Raw genomic sequence first — 16,777 nt, 5'->3', positions numbered from 1 at the left:
ACAATTGAAATAAGTGTTTTGTTGCACTATATATATAGATATATCATACATCTAGATATCGTAACATGGTTCACCAAAGCACTTCACAAACTGCCTTGTCCTGCTCCCCTTTTCAGTAGGGATAACTGTGTGACAATCTTGTTGTAATATTTCTTTTGTTCTAGTTTACTGATGTATAGTTCTGTTGTAGTTGCCCCAAAGTCAATTGTCAGAAATCAGGATTTTCCTGTCATTTCAGTGGCTCTTTTGCATTCTATTTTCTCTGTTTAGGGTTTCATTCAATGTCCATTGAAGTGAATGAGAGATGGTGGTCTTTGGATCGGGTTCTTTTGCAGATTTCATGCTTGGATAGAATGTCTTCAAGGCAGCATTCATGCCTGGCCACGTTTGACTTTAGTCTGATGCTTCTCAATACCTTTCTCGGCACTGTGAATTATAGTATTTTATAGCTTGATTCTTTGTGGCTTTATGATACTGGGTCCTTTGTGCAGAATCCAATCATATGAAACATTTCATCTCCATAGTCCCAAATAGCTATGTTTCATGGTGTTCTGTTGGTCATCTGTTCAGAGCAGTCATCTCCAACCTTTTTACATACAAGATCAGTTTTTTAATTTAAGTGCAACCCAGAATCTACCCCGCCCCTTCCCTGAGGCTGCGCCCCACTCACTCCATCCCCACTTCCTCCATTACTTACCCTCCCCCACCCTCACTCACTTTCATCAGGCTGGGGCAGGGGGTTGGGTGCGGGGGGTGTGTGTGCAGGCTCTGGGCTGGGGCCAATGGTTTCGGAGTGTGGGAGGGGGCTCCGGGCTGAGCCTGGGGGAGGGGGTTTGAGTGCAGAAGGGGGTGAGGGATGCAAGCTCTGGGAGGGAGTTTGGGTGCAGGAGGGGGCTCCGGGGTGGGGCAGAGTGTTGGGGTGCAAGAGGGGGTACAGGATACTGGCTCCAGGAGGAGGCTCAGGTCTGGGGTGCGGGAAGGGTGCAGGCTCCTGCTGGGTGGCATTTACCTTGGCTGGCACCACGCCGCTCCCGGAAGCGGCCATCATGCCCCTGCAGCCCCTTGTGGGGGAGGGGGAACGTGGTTCCGCATGCTGCCCCTCTCTGCAGGCACTGCCCCCGCAGCTCCCATTGGCCGCAGTTCCCCATTCCTAGCCAGTGGGAGGTGCGGGGGCGGTGCTTGCAGGCAGGAGCAGTGCGCAGAGACCCCTCGCCCCCATGGGGCCTCAGGGGTGTGTTGGCTGCTTCCAGGAGTGGCGCAGGGCCGGGACAGCCAGGGAGCCTGCCTTAGCCCCGCTGTGCTACCAGTCTTTTAGCGGCCGAATATCATGATTGACTTTCAGAGGCTCCAGGATCAACCACTGGTTTAGAGTTCCTCTTAGGCTGTTGTGAAGTTGAGTCATTCTCTGTTTTGTGTTTCCCTTCTGAGTTGTGACATATTAGTTTGGCAATGGGTACAACTGAACCACAGTCATATTTACTTCAAACTCCTCCTGCAGTTCCTTGCTTTTCTAAGGAATAGGCATTCTTGAAAACATGTCCATTATAAGAAGCTCCTTTCCAAGCCTGTTTTTCACATTGAACAAGTACTTTTACAGTTTTGTGATTATTTTCTGCAGTATTTGTGATACTTTTCACTTTAGTTTCTGTAAAATGGCTTCCATTTGGTCTGTTTTGACCTTGACCAATTTCTGCCCATAAATATATTCATGAAACTGCTCACAACCCAAAACTATTTCCAGAATTTCTTTTGTATTTTAGTCAGTGCTTGAAAGTGCATGCTATTGGAAATATGTTGGGGCAGCCCCCAACCGATGTGAGTTTGCATCAACTGAGATCTTGGGCTCTAAATTTTGGTGCTTCTGTGACAACTTTCTTTACTTCTCAAAAATGTTTATCTTGCCATTTATGCTAATGTCATTCTATCCTGTTATCAAGTGTTCTTCAGAGCTAATCTCAGTCAGTTTGATCTATAGTTTGTTCCTGTGCATTTTGAGCTCCCTTGCTTTTGCATTCCACATACATTCTGCAGGCTCCTTGTGGTGTCCCAAATCAGCAGGTCATCAACAGTTATTTCTGTCCAATCTGGATCCTCAAAGGTCTGGAACACACATGGCTTTCATAGACCTCAGTTGCTCGGGGAGTCTAGAAGGGCAGTTGCTCAATCATATATCTACCAAAAGGGTGGTTGGAGATGCAGAATTTTACATTACTGTATTGAGTTAAACCTGATAAAACCCTTGGCTTGCATCCAAAAATGAAAATAATCTTTCATTTTGAAGACTAGATGTGTCCTCTTTATAACTGTTTGCAAGCAACCGCATTCTCATTTGATGACCTTATTCAAATTGGGTCTATACATCAAGTATCGGGGGTGGCCGTGTTAGTCTGTATCCACAAAAACAACAAGGAGTCCGGTGGCACCTTAAAGACTAACAGGTTTATTTGGGCATAAGCTTTCGTGGGTAAAAAACCTCACTTCACTCCTTGTTGTTTTTTTGGGTCTATACAGATTCTTAAATTGTTTAGTTTTATTATGGTGACCATACTCCTAATCCAATCAGCTGGTGTCTGTTCACTCAATAACGTCTAGTTTTACTATCTGATCAAATTTAGTTTTTACTTTATTCTGAGTACTAATGGGACTTTATGTGGCATGCTGATCTCTATATTAATGAGTAGGGCCGTAAATTACTTGCAGTTAACTCACGTGATTAACTCAAAAAATTAATTGTGACAAAAAATTAATCAAGATTAATCACAGTTTTATTCGTACTGTTAAACAATAGAATACCAATTGAAATTTATTAAATATTTTTGCATGTTTTTCTACAATTTCAAATGTATTGATTTCAATGACAATACAGAATACAGTGTATAGTGCTCACTTTATTTTTGATTACACATATTTGCACTGTAAAAATGATAAACAAAAGAAATAATATTTTTCAGTTCACCTCCTACAAGTACTGTAGTGCAATCTCTTTATTGTGAAAGTGCAACTTACAAGTGTAGTGTTTTTTGTTTGTTACATAATTGCACTCAAAAAACAAAACAGGTAAGACTTTAGAGCCGACAAGTCCACTCGGTCCTACTTCTTGTTCAGCCAATTGCTAAGAGAAACAAGTTTGTTTACATTTACAGGAGATAATGCTGTATTCTTCTTATTTACAATGTCACCAGAAAGTGAAAACAGGCATTTGCATGGCACTTTTGTAGCCAGCATTGCAAGGTATTTATGTGTCAGATATACTAAACAATCGGATGCCCCTTCATGCTTCAGCCACCATTCCAGGGGATATGTTTCCATGCTGATGACGCTCATTAAAAAAATAATGCTATAATTAAATTTTTGACTGAACTGCTTGGGGGAGAATTGTATGTCCCCTGCTCTGTTTTACCTGCATTCCCCCATATATTTCATGTTATAGCAGTCTCGGATGATGACCCAGCACATGTTGTTCATTTTAAGAACATTTTCACTGCAGTTTTGAAAAACGCAAAGAAGGTACCAATGTGAGATTTCTACAGCACTCGATCCAAGGTTTAATAATCTGAAGTGCCTTCCAAAATCTGAGAGGGACGAGGTGTGGAGCATGCTTTCAGAAGTCTTAAAAGAGCAACACGCTGATGCAGAAACTACAGAATCCGAACCACCAAAAAAAGAAAATCAACCTTCTGCTGGTGGCATCTGACTCAGATGATGAAAATGAACATCGTACTATTAGTCGGTCCGCACTACTGTGGATCATTACTGAGCAGAACCTGTTATCAGCATGGATGCATGTCCTCTGAAATGGTGGTTGAAACATGAAGGGACATATGAATCTTTAGCGCATCTGGCATGTAAATATCTTGTGACGCCGGCTACAATAGTGCCATGTGAACGCCTGTTCTCACTTTCAGGTGATCTTGTAAACAAGAAGTGGACAGCATCATCTCCTGCAAATGTAAACAAACTTGTTTGTCTGAGTGATTGGCTGAACAAGAAGTCGGACTGAGTGGACTTGTAGGCGCTACAGTTTTACATTGTTTTATTTTTGAATGCAGGTGTTTTTTTTTACATAATTCTACATTTGTAAGTTCAACTTTCATGATAAAGAGATTGAACTACAGTACTTGTATTAGGTGAATTGAAAAATACTATTTCTTTTGTTTTTTAGAGTGCAAATATTTTAAATACAAAATAAATATAAAGTGAGCACTGTACACTTTGTATTGTAATTGAAATAAATATATTTGAAAATATAGACAACATTAAAAAAATTAAAAAATGTATTCTATTGTTTAACAGTGTAATAACGATTACTTTTTTAATCACTTGACAGCCCTATTAGTGAGCTATAGCCTGAACTTAGTCCATTAAACATCTCATCAAATATTTTAATAATTTCTTTTGCATCCTTGTTTTTACAAGTTATATTCCTATTTGGTCATCTGCATGTGCAAATTGCTGTTAACCTGAGCAGACCTGGGACTTCCTTTTCCGCTGTTCCAAACTCTATTAAGTGGTATCTGTCCTTATGTGACATACCTGTGTGGTTTTGCTTTTTACCGCCTTTTGTGCCCCTTATAAAATTGGGTACTCACTGATTATTTTGTACACTTTTCCTGCGATTACATTGCAAGCTCTAGTATCTTTTTTTAAATTCACTTTTTGCTCATTTATTACCGGTGTCACAAACCAATCTGTTTTAGACTCTTGCTTTGTTTTGTAAATGTACAAAGAGACTCAACTTAAAGACTCCTGTTTCTGGAATATCATCATTTTCACCATCAATGCTGTATGTTCATGAAAGTATTTTGCTTTTGTATTTCGTTGAAATTTGTGCTCGGAGCTGAGCAACACAATTAGAAAATGGTTGCTCTTATGCCTTGGATGACAGTACACTCATGATTGCTTCCTGTATTTATTGCAAACAAATCTTTTATTCCCATTTTTTAAACATTATGTCCTTGCTATACATTTTTTATTGGACGCACTTCATTTTTTTCACTGTTAACCTTTCATTTGGTAAACACAGTCTAAAGCAAATACCCACTTTTCTTTATAAAGGCAAGTCAATTTCCTGCAATAACCTTGCTTTCACTTGGTTATTACTCATACCACAAGTAACTGAGTCTCTAATTATTCTACCTGCTAACTTCATGTTCGTATGACTTGGATATATTACTCTGGTCAGTAGTCCGAGCTGAATAGAAAATGTGACTTGCCCATGTGACATTCTTTCATAGATCAAGATATTATTAAAATTTTTGAATTTCCCCCCCTAACTTTGCAATCCCATACATGGTCCCACTAATATGTAGCTCTCTGGTACTTCTGGGTTTCCCATGCTCCCTCTCATATTTGTCTGCAATACCATTTGTTTTCAGGAAAATATGGTAATCCTGAAGAAAGAGAGATTGGATAGTTGGTCCAATGGTGAGGGCTCTAGCATGGGACTTAGGAGATCCAGTTTTAATTCTTTGTTCTGCTGCAGATTTTGTGTGACTTTGGGCAAGTCATTAAGCATTTCTATACCTCAGCTCCCCATCTGTAAAATTAAGATAAGTATACTTCTCCCATTCCCCTCCTCACAGGTGTGTGGTGAGGATATATACATTACAAGATTGAGGCACTCAGATACTACAGTAGTGTGGGCTATATAATTACCTTTTGGTAGCTAGCATGTGACTGCTTTTATCAGGTTCCCTTCTAGACCTGATTCAAGTGGCTTCATTTGCTCCATCTTTGTCAAAGATTCAGTTTTCTTCTGTCAGCGTGCATAAAGATGTGATGCACAGGAAGTTGGTGAGTGTTTGGTGAGGAAAGTTGATGCTCCCAGTGACCAGTCACAACAGGCTAAAAAATACCATTGAGATTAACAGAGATCTAAAACGTGCTTAAGACCAGTAAACTACTAGCTTTTAAAATTATTTCCCCCTACTTCCATCTCTTCAGCATCTGCCTATAGTGGATATGTTAGAAACTACCTTCAGTGCATTAGCGATGATATAATAATCATTGTGTCACAGTTCAGGGCGGCTGCACCTGTATTTCCCCCTCTGTGGTCCAATAAATGCATCTATTCTAGGCCCCTGGCTCGTCAGCTGTCACCTCTTTTGGGTGGAGACCTGGGCCACCAATCCCAAGGGTATTTGCAGGCTGCGCAGTTCCCTGACTATACTGTGATATCCCTAGCAAAAGACAGACTGTCTATGCAGGCCTGCTTCACTTCTCCCTCAGAGATGCTACACAGCATGATTGCCACAGTTAGGTTATCACACAGCTCTATATAAGCAAGCACATTTATTCTTAAAATGAAAGCATTCAGAGAAAACCCACTAACACAATAGAAGAACCTACATGCATGCTAATAAGCTTACCATAGATCATCCCAACTCCAACAAGGTCTCTGGCCAGTGAACAGTCCTTCAAACCCTACCTAGGGGTTCTCCTGTGGTCACAAGTTCATCACAGGTTCAGCTCAGAACAAGCACTATCAGCCTTATGGGGGTCTCAGTATTCGAAAGTCCTTCCGTAAGGATTGCGGGATACACCCTCAAGAGGTCCTGTCTGTTTGTTGGATCAGAAGGAAGGCCCCGAGTCACTTTTAAGTCCGGCTATTTAACCAAAAATCCTTTCTTTGTCTGTTGGTGCCAGAAAATCCAGTTTGAACCAGTATAGGTGAGCTTCTCTTCAGGTGGTCGTAACTCTCTGGAGGTTTTCTGAGTGAATTTGCCTAACCACCCACCTAAATCATTTACCTGACCAGCCTCCACTTAGTTCCTGGGGTACTGTGGTCCCCCGCCCCCATGGAAATACATACAATCCCTCGATAGTACATGAACATTTGCATTTTTAATACAGTGAACTCCTAAAATACTTTTTGAATTAAGTTTAAGGTTTGTCAGGAAATTGCAGGGTATTGTCATATCTGTCATACATTGCATTCACCTTTATCATCGTTACCAGCCATGCTGCACTTCTGTTCTCCTTTACTTGCCCAGTTTTTGTGGCCTCTAACCAGTCCAAGGCATAATTAGTGGAAATTAGAGAGAAGATAATGAGTGGATCAGGTGCATAAAGTACTTGTTTTCTGCAGACTAGGAGATGTTGCTAATTAATTGTTTATATTTCTGCCCTGTCCCTGCCATTTGTTCTTGTCCTCTGATATAGGAAACTCTGGAAGATTTTTAGTGGCAGGGCCAACAGCTACACACATCAGGTAAAATCTTGGCTTCACTGAAGTCAATACAGTTTTACCATTGGTTTCAATGGTGCCAGGATTTCACCCCTTGTGTGTGGGGTGTGTGTGTGTGTATACATAAATTGTGGAGAAATTCCACCTTTTTGGTGAAAGAATTAAACTTTTGTTTGGAATATTAAAATAAGTGCTGAGGAGAGGGATTTTAATGATAGAGTGCATGTAGGTAGTCAAACAGATAAAAGGTATAGCAGGATTGCATGGTTTTCCAAAATATTATCACATGACTAGCCCTGCTACAAATCAATTATATATTATACTCATAATAAGTACTTTTGAATGAATGGGAGGACTAAATACCAATTCTAGTACAAGTTTAAAATAATAATAATTTGTGATTTTCAGTTTTTCACTCTGTATTTCTTGTTAAAAGCCATACAAATCAGGATCATGTTAATAGCATAACACAGAATGCCATAAGATGTAGAAGGGGTCTATGAATTTTTATCTTTGCTCCATCACACTCAGACTGAAGCTGATGGTTCCAGAAAATCTCTCTTTCTTTCTTTGAACCCTTGGGTTATTTCAGTGTCAGAAATATGTATTGCTTCATAAAAAGGGAGCAAGCACTCCACACATTCTTCCTCCCCCTCCCACACACAATGTTGTAGAGTTTTGTGTCTATAATCTTCCTTTATTTTTTGCAAAGGTAGTAGTATCATGTATGTACTTTGGAGACAAATTATACATTATAGTGCATACCACAGCTAAAAAGTAAAATGCCATTAAAACATAACAGCAGCTCTGGTGAGAACAGAGGTGGTTAAAGTCATGATATTGTTCTATTGTGACTCTAAATATTCTCCTTACTAGACATAATGCAATTCTTTTTTTTTCTTCTTTCCAATTTAGGTACTTCAAAAGCTAGGGAAAGCTGATGAAACAAAAGATGAACAGTTTGAAGAATATGTTCAAAACTTCAAACGACAAGAGGTCAGTTACTTGTTTGGTTTGTATATCACAAAAAAATTGGGGTGTATTGATTGTGATGAACATGCTTTTGGGCAACAGGTCAGACACATTGTATGAAGATTTACAGCTCAAGGATTTCATCCAGCAGTCTTCCTGTAAACAAAACTCTCTTCAAGTTTTGCTTGCAAAGTGACTGCAGGATTGGGCCCAACATTTGTATAAAGGGCCAGGTTCTGATTTCATGCAACACCATTCTGAAGCTGGAGGCCCTCTCTTGAACACAGTGTCATGTAACTCACTGGAGTGACTGTGGATGTACAACAGTGTAACTGAGAATAGAATCTGACCCAAATTAATACTGCAAATGCAAAACTGTAGTTGTATTTTACAAAGGGGAGGCATATTTGTGTGATTTCTTTGCTTGTTTTCTTGGCTGTATTAGACTTAGTAGTTGCCACAGTCTGAAGTTGAACATGAATGTTATAGTGTGTATAGACTGTAATGTGTATTCTTCCTGCACTGCCTTATTGATGTATTATTATTAATAATAATAATTATTATTGTAAATATTAATTTCACAACAGTGCCCAGGCAGCCAATCAAGATTGGGGCTTCATTGTGCTAGGTGCTGTAGGTACACATATGATGTACCTACTCTCTGTCCCAAAGACCTTATTATCTACTCTGCTTACAATGTACTCTAAATTCTAACATCCATTACTCCTTGCTGTACTGATCAGAGGTGACTAATTATACTTAATTCCATGGCAGCTTTCTAGTGTGAATTAATACCCACTAAGAATTAGATGAATTCTACCAAGATTATTTCATTTGTTATATAAGATAAATATGAATCCAGGTCTCCAGAGGTTTAATCATAGTCTTTCTGTTCTTTCCTTTGCGTGCGGTTTAGCTCACATGTAAAGACACTCAAATAGTTCAGGCCCAAGAAGTTATATTTCTCTATCTGTTGTTGAATGTACTCGGGGATACAAAAGATCTGTTTTATTCATCGAAAATGTTTCACATGTAAGTGAAAATAACAAATTTATTTTTTAAAAAGTTCATCTGTATCAAGATGTTTTCTATAAAAACAGCCCCATTAGAAAAGAGCTAACATGGTGAAATGGCCACATTAAACGAGAAGCCGTTAGGGACTGACTTGTATCTCCATCACCTCTGGTTGGTTGTTCATACGCTCTCTTACAGCCCAGAACCTCACTCATGGGAGATGTAACTAGGACTGGGGGAGCGTCAGGGTTGGTCCTCCACGTTTTAGTATGGCATGTGAGAATTGGCTTTGGGAGCATGAGACTGTCCGTGTTTGTGATTCCCACCCTGAATCAGTCCCTCCCCATGCCACTCATTGGTGTGTATCCCATACAGACGCTGCTCATTCCTCCCCGACCTCACTTGCTCCAGACTGGCCAGCCACAGCTGGGCTCCTGCTCAGTGTCCTTGCAATTAATGGAGGGGTGCAGAGAGCCACTGAAGTAAAGTATTTGCACTCCCCTCTCCCTGAGGCCCAGGAGCAATGGAGGCTTCAGGAATTGCTTGGCCAGGTGAATCTTCACTTCTCCATCCCTCCATTCAAGGGAAGGGAGGCAGTAGCAGTCACTGTTCTGGGAGGGTGGTTCTTCACTCACCTTCCTGAGACCTAGAGGGAGATGGAGGTATCATGAGCCACTGGGCCCAAAGCAGAGAGCAGTGTTGGGAGCTGTTGGGCCATGCAAGGATCTTGTATTTTTAACAGGGACATTTACATTAACATGGGACATTTTTCTACTTCCTCTTCTGCAGCTGCTTATTGTCGAGTGGGGAGCATAATCATTTCTTGGTAATGTCACTGCCATTTGCATGGCAACTAATTGTGATGTCAAAAAAAGAGGTATACATTTTCTCTTTAGTTGGAGCAAAGGTGGGAGGAATGAGGCCCTGTTAAGAAACAAAGTTCCTGTAAGATGTAATTTTTAGCCAAATAACTCTAGTAATAGAAGGAGAAATAAGAAGGAAGATAACAGGGCGGGGGAGGGCGGGGGAATCTCCTATTTCAGCAAAATTTTGTCTCAAAATAATTTGTTTTTGAAGAATTTGCTGTAGTGGTATTTTCCCGCTGGAAGTCTTGCTATGGGCAAACAAGGCTGATGATGCTAATTTTATTTATCTTCTCAGTCTTTGGTGGACAGACAGTAAATAATGAGCAGTCATGGGCACAGCAGACTCTAGATAGCACTAAATCAGGACATAACCATGACGTAGTGCAAGGGGTTGAACTGAGGGGGAAAGGACTAGCGTTCCTCTTCTAAACTCCACCTACAAAATAAGCCCTGCCCACATGATGTTCCAAATTGACACCATTTTGAGTAGATAGTGCAGATGTTTAAAATCTGATCATGTATGCTCTCTGAGCTCGATTGGGCTCCTTGGGCTTCATTCTCCCTCAGTGGGGTTCAGATGTACCCATAGGCTCTGCTTGGTTCCTAGTGCTTGATTATGGAAAAACAAAAGCCTGTCTATTTGCATAGGTCTTCCTAATATGCCTCCTCTTGCTTTGTCCTTGCTTTGATCAACAGTGAAATAGTTGACAAAGTTCCGATATAAAATATTATCATCGTGCATCTGAATTTACACCCATTCTAATGAATGTAGCATTTTTCAGCTTTCAAAGCAACTCAACCAAACCTCCCTGTCAGAGAACATTTTAAGGGAGATTCCAAACTTCACTTAAAATCTCTGACTAGCAACTTGGCTCAATAATGCATCCATCTGATTCCCAGCTGTGCCCTAGGGCTGCATTTGAGTTCTGGAGAAATTGTCCCTTCAGCTTTGCTTCCCCTTCTAAGGTATTTGCAGCCACTGGTGCCCCTGCAGGCTTCAGCGAGTGAGCTAAATTGAGAAATGCCAGAGGATAAAAGAAAGGTCTGTTTCACTTTCTCCCTCCCTTATCAAGTGTCTCATTGGGGGAATTTGATGAGTTCTGTGGGCAGAATGCAGTCCATACCCCTACTTATCCAGGCAGGGTCATCTCGCCCCCCTTCCCTAACAGGAAAGAACTGGCTCCAAGGGCAAGCAACTGTCCCTCCTCCCCGGCCTCTATCTGTGTTAGAGGAGTGAAGCCAGATGGAAGATTGTGCCTGGGTTCTTATAGCCTACATTAGCAGCCACGCCTCTGATGGCCCTACCCATCCATTTCCCCATAAACCACGGATGGACAGCACTGGACACAGCACCATTCTCCAATGCCCACTTTGTTTCCATGCTTCCATCTCCTCCAAGCAGCTAGCCAAGGAGTGAGAAGAGGGGCAGCAACCCAGATGTGAAAGAACAGCAAGGCAGCAAGGGATCTCTTCTTGGCCCACCATTTATTTATGTTTAACCCTTAGCCCACATTTTATAAGGCCAGAATGTTCCTTAGTGCACATCAGTCCAAATTCAAGCTAGTGTAACTACTGAAGGTAAATGTGGCTATCTCCTCTGATGGTCGAAGACCAAGTGTTTCTAACTAGGGAAGATGGTTAACTGGAAGAATGGCCTTCTCAATACACTGGCCTTTCACAGGTAGCCAGTTCCAGGAAGACATCACCTCAGTCCCCTTTGTGAGCATGAAAACTCTCAGGTGGCAACAGACCACCTCACCCGCTGGCAAAAAAAATTATGATCAGTTATGACACCCTAAGCTCCTGCACATGCTGGCAATGCTAACGTTTCTTCCAGGATTGTGTTAGTGTTAATAATGGCTTAAGGAAGAAGAAAAATCACTTTTATCTCTTTCTGGATAATTTTTTATCAGAACTCTGTACAGAGAGAGTTGAAACAAACCACAGAGTCATATGGTTTCTGGAATATGTTGGATTCATAATAAACACAGACACATGGTACCAGGGAAGTCAATCAAAGGGCTGGGTTGAGGAAGAATACTATCTGGTACAAAGTCTTATTTCAGACTAATATTAACTGAAAATGGCCACAAAAGCCATAAACAGAAACAAAAATCCAATTACTATTGGAGCCTATTGGGAATTCTGATCTCAGACACAGGCATGCTTCAGTGAACCAGAGTGCATAGGAGACCTGTCCAGTATTATTTGTTATTCCTTCCACATCTCACCCTATCACATCCATTGGCAGAGATCACAGTCCCATTGTAAATTCTCCCCTCCCTCCACTGGTGAATGCGGAGAATCAGATATTTTTAAGGGATTCACTGATTAGCAAACCAGGCAGAGCAATCTTTAGGTCAGAGGCCAACTGGGGATAATGGAGGAAGGTGCATTTAGATCCCATTTCAATCCAGGAAATGGGTACCAGAGACAGCACAGCATCTACCAGCTAGAACATAGTGATTCCTGAGGTAGGAGCTACAGAGTACTATTTAAAGTAGAAGGGGCAGCACAGATTCCCTGCCTGACCCTCCACCTCTCTCAGGAACCCCACTCCCCCCACCAGCAGCCTGGACCCCAGGCACATGAGTCCACCCACTCATCCCCTCAAACTTTGAGTGAGTGGCATTAGGACCTGACAATTTTGGACCAGCTCCCCCACTCCCAATCAAAGTGGTCAGGCTGTGGTGTCTCCCCATTGCTCCACAGCCTATGCACTGAGGTCTCAGAGCACTGCTCCTTCCATGGATAACAGACTTGTTCTGGTCATGACATTTTTGTAAATAAGTGAGGAAGAACATGATCAGCCCTATCCTAGAGAGAAAATCAACGTCTATCCTGGGCAGAGCAGTTTCCTATCTTTGTATGCACTGCCAATAAAGGAGGACATGAACACCAATCCTTACATGACTAAGGATTGGATTAAGCAGAGTGGAACCTGCAGCCAGAAGTATCCTCACTCATTGTAAGTCAATTTAATCAACTGGTGATTCATCTTTTTGCAACTGGAAACAGCTGTAAAGTGCCCCGTCAGGACCTGCGTAGTGAATGACCTCTCACAAGACTAGGCAATGTCTTTGCTTTGTGCCTCCCCACCTTTTTCCCTGCTCCCCAGGACAGTATAAAAGTAGGAAAGAGAGAACAGCGATGTACTGTTTGCCTTTCTGGCTGAAGAACCTAGCACTGGACTTTTTGAAATCTCTGTCTCATGGAAGAGGTCTATGGTTGCAAAAAACTGTTCTTGATCCTGGACCAGACAGGTTCAAAATGAATACTTGGATGAAGTGATTTCACTCTCCTAGACCCAAAAAGGAAGTAAAAAAAATTATAAAAGGAAGTAAAATTATAAAAGGAAGTAAAAAAAATTATAATTTACTCTGTTGGTTGGCACAAAGTCCATTATCTAGCTACCGTGGCAAACAAATGAACCATAGCCTTGAGTTCCACCAGGAGGACTTTAATGTGGGTGTATAAGAATATCCAAGCAAAAAGGCCAAGTCTCTGTTATCAGCATGCTCAAGAAAAGGAATCCCAATGTTAAATGTTTCCTTGGGGCAACAACCCTTTTTCACAAGCTCACAGAAAACTGCTGTGGGACCTCATTCTGCTCCATACAGCACTACCCAGACCCCTGCTGGAGCTGTCACTATACTTTCTACCCATTAAAATAGGTGTCCCAATAGCTCCTATTTCCAATCAGATGAGTTTTTGAAGTTGGGTCTCTTCAGAGAAGACTTCCAGTATACTAGTTTTAACTCAGAGAAGCAGTTCTCACAACTGTCACAGCATTCATTCCCAAAATAGATGGAAGAAATAATCTTCCTTTCATTAAGCATCAAAGTCAGTCCTCTGAAGCACTGACAAACTCAGGAAAGGAAGTTGTCTCCCCTGTATTGAAATCTGCTAGGCAGCCTCATTGCCATCAATACATACATTCATCAAAATCTACATATGGGTCATCCAGTCTTTAGCCAATGCCATTTCTTGTATGCAGTGTTGTTGTAGCTCTGTCAGTCCCAGGACATTAGAAAGACAAGGTGGGTGAGGTAATATCTTTTTATTGGAGCAGCTTCTGTTGGTGAGAGAGACAAGCTTTTGAGCTACACAGAGTAGTTCTTCAGGTTCAGATTCAGCAAGATACTTAACCATGTGAGTATCACCACATGCTTAATTTTAGTCACCTCCTATGCACCTTGATGAAACAAAGCTGTCGCTGAACAAAAAAGTCAACTGTATGGGCTGTCTGGAGGCACTTTGAACTGAGCTTTTTTTTTTTTTTTTTTTCCCATGGAGGAATTTCATCTGATTTAGGATCCCTGAGAATTCCTTCAGGTTTACCCACCACCATCCACCTCTTGGCTGAGGACTACAGAATAGAAGCCTCTTTTGGGCTTATCAAACCAGCTGTTGAATTGGCCAGATGAATCACTACAGGCTAACATGAGTCAGTTCATTTTTTGCAGGCACAGAGCAGGCTGCCTTTACATAGTTTCCAAGTCCTATGAATCAGAAGAAGCCAGATACCAGAACTGAACCAGGATCTCTTAGCACAGAACGACGAGATTTGGATTTTAAACAATACATAAAACATATTCATATCTTATCTTTCTTTTGATTTGCAAACAAGAAAACTGCCCATCTCACAAGGAAGTTGTCACTATTAAACAGAACTCGTGTACCGTGAATAGGTTCATATAGAACACAGACATTTTCTGTATACTAAAAGAGAGCAATTCCTGAAGCTTTATTTCTTCCTTTCTGCACAAGCTAACTGTGAACATGCCTTGCCTTTTAATCAAGCCTAAAGTAAAAATAAGAAGTGTCAAATCTTGCGTGTTCCTCTCTCAGGCAAAAATATCACTGATTCTAGTGGAAGTTTGTACTAATAAACAAAATTTTCTCTCTGCTCTATTGTTCAAGCAAGAGCATCTTGCACTTTATTTTTATTTTCTGATCCCAGTCTCATGGAAAGAATGTATTACTTGCTGACTAGTATTATGCAAAGTTAAACAGCGATTCCCTTGTCGCTAAGTGTATTCTAATCAGAATAATGCCAGCATTATAATTCATAACAGATCAATATTCTGTTTAATGTCTCCTGTGCATCTTTATCTTTAATTGCTCAGTTGCTCCATCAGTATGTGAGACCATTTGCTTTTTGTTTTCCATCACAGAAGTTACAGGTATTTCATTAGGCTATAAATAAAATATAGCCTATCCACCACTCACTGTTAGAAAATAAAATGTTGCCAGGATGAAAATTAAGTAGAATGTCCAGTGTTCCGGTTGCTGGTTTATGAAATTATGAGAAAATAAAGAGGCTTTTCTTCAGTGAGCAAAGCTTGCTTCTTTAGTTGATTTACAAAATTCACATTATACACATGAGGGACAGGTTGGGGCAGTTGCTGTTCTTGCCTGGTATATATATTATGGGATTCCTGAAAGCTCCCTAGTTGGTCTATTCTTTGGGCTTGGAGGCTGGGGTGTGTGTGGGGGGGAATGTTAGATCCTCAGTTAGTGTAACTCAGTGTTGTTCCATTGACTACACTGGAGCTACGATGATTTACATCAGCAGAGGATCTAGCTCCAAGTTTCCATTCACGTGCTTTATGCTACCATTTGTTGTTGCTGCCACCCTGTGGTAGGAAAATGCACTCAAACAAATCATTTGGTGAAAGTATTAGGGCCCGATCCTCATCTGATGAAAAAGCAATGTAGCTACACTGATTTACACCAGCTGTGAATCTGGTTCTTAGCCCACAATTTTTATTAAGAGAATGAACAGTAACAAACTATCACTTGGTAGCTAACTAAGGGTCCTTGTGGCCCTTTTCTCAATACCAGTCAGAGACTAAATGAAGTATGAAGGCGAAGGAGGGCACCAACATGTACTCTAGTCACGTGGAATTAAACTGAACTGAAATTCTCCTGCAGCCTTTTTTTTGTGGGAATGCCTGGGTGCCCCACATATAGATCTTAAATCTGTACTGCATCATATTGAGTGTAGAGCCCATTTCACACTCACTCCTGTGCTTGGGCTGGGGATGGAAAAAGGGGCCAGTCAATAAACAAGATTTTTCAAAGCTGCCTGAGTGATTTAGAAGTCTAATTCCCATTAACTGGTATTATTCCCTTACAGTTTTGGAAATCTCAGCATAAAACTGCAGAGAACTCCTGACACTTAGTATTTTGTGAGAAAAATATGTAATTTACACGTGGGTTCCCATATCTCTGTCTGTTAATACAGATCTCCCTTCAGGGAGCCTTCTTTCCTAAAACAGAGTTGATGCGAAAAGTGATTCCCAGTGGATACTCTGCAGAAAGTTAGACTCTCCAAAGAATATCTAATCTCCAGTGGGGAATATTTTTCCCTAATCTCAAAACTGGTGATCAGTGAAAGTCCCCTGCATTCATGTGAACATTACACCCAGAGCCTGTTCAGCTAACAGACACCTTCCCTGGAGCAAGCCTGTGGCACAGCTGAGATGCATGCTGACCGCTAAGTCCAATGAGGATGGGAATAAACACTGCAAGTCATCAGGGAAGGAGGAGGAATGCATTCCTGCTCACCACTGGGAATCATTTTGTCCTATAATGTATGCATGATCATGATGGGCACACTAATGAGCTATGAAAGCTCAAAAACATACACCCTGTTTGCGCATTTCACCAGGACTACTAGGTGACCTAGTGTACCATTAAATCCCATATCAGTCTCACTAGTTTCCAACTAGGC

The 16,777-nt window shown here is 41.2% G+C and overlaps 1 protein-coding gene across 2 annotated transcripts in view; it reads left to right on the top strand.

Annotated features, from left to right (window-relative positions):
* LOC113407039 (amphiphysin-like) overlaps positions 1–16,777 on the top strand; it is a 186,515-nt gene that overhangs the window by 74,124 nt on the left and 95,614 nt on the right. For both annotated transcript variants that reach the window (XM_026654124.1, XM_026654122.1), the window contains exon 2: positions 8,102–8,182. In XM_026654124.1, coding sequence (XP_026509909.1) covers positions 8,102–8,182 — 81 coding nt within the window. The remainder of the gene's footprint in view (positions 1–8,101; positions 8,183–16,777) is intronic.

This window comes from Terrapene carolina, unplaced genomic scaffold (assembly GCF_002925995.2).
Source record: "Terrapene carolina triunguis isolate 2854851 unplaced genomic scaffold, T_m_triunguis-2.0 Scaffold182, whole genome shotgun sequence".
NCBI classification, from domain to species: Eukaryota; Metazoa; Chordata; order Testudines; family Emydidae; genus Terrapene; species Terrapene triunguis.
This window is presented reverse-complemented; position numbering and strand designations above follow the sequence as displayed.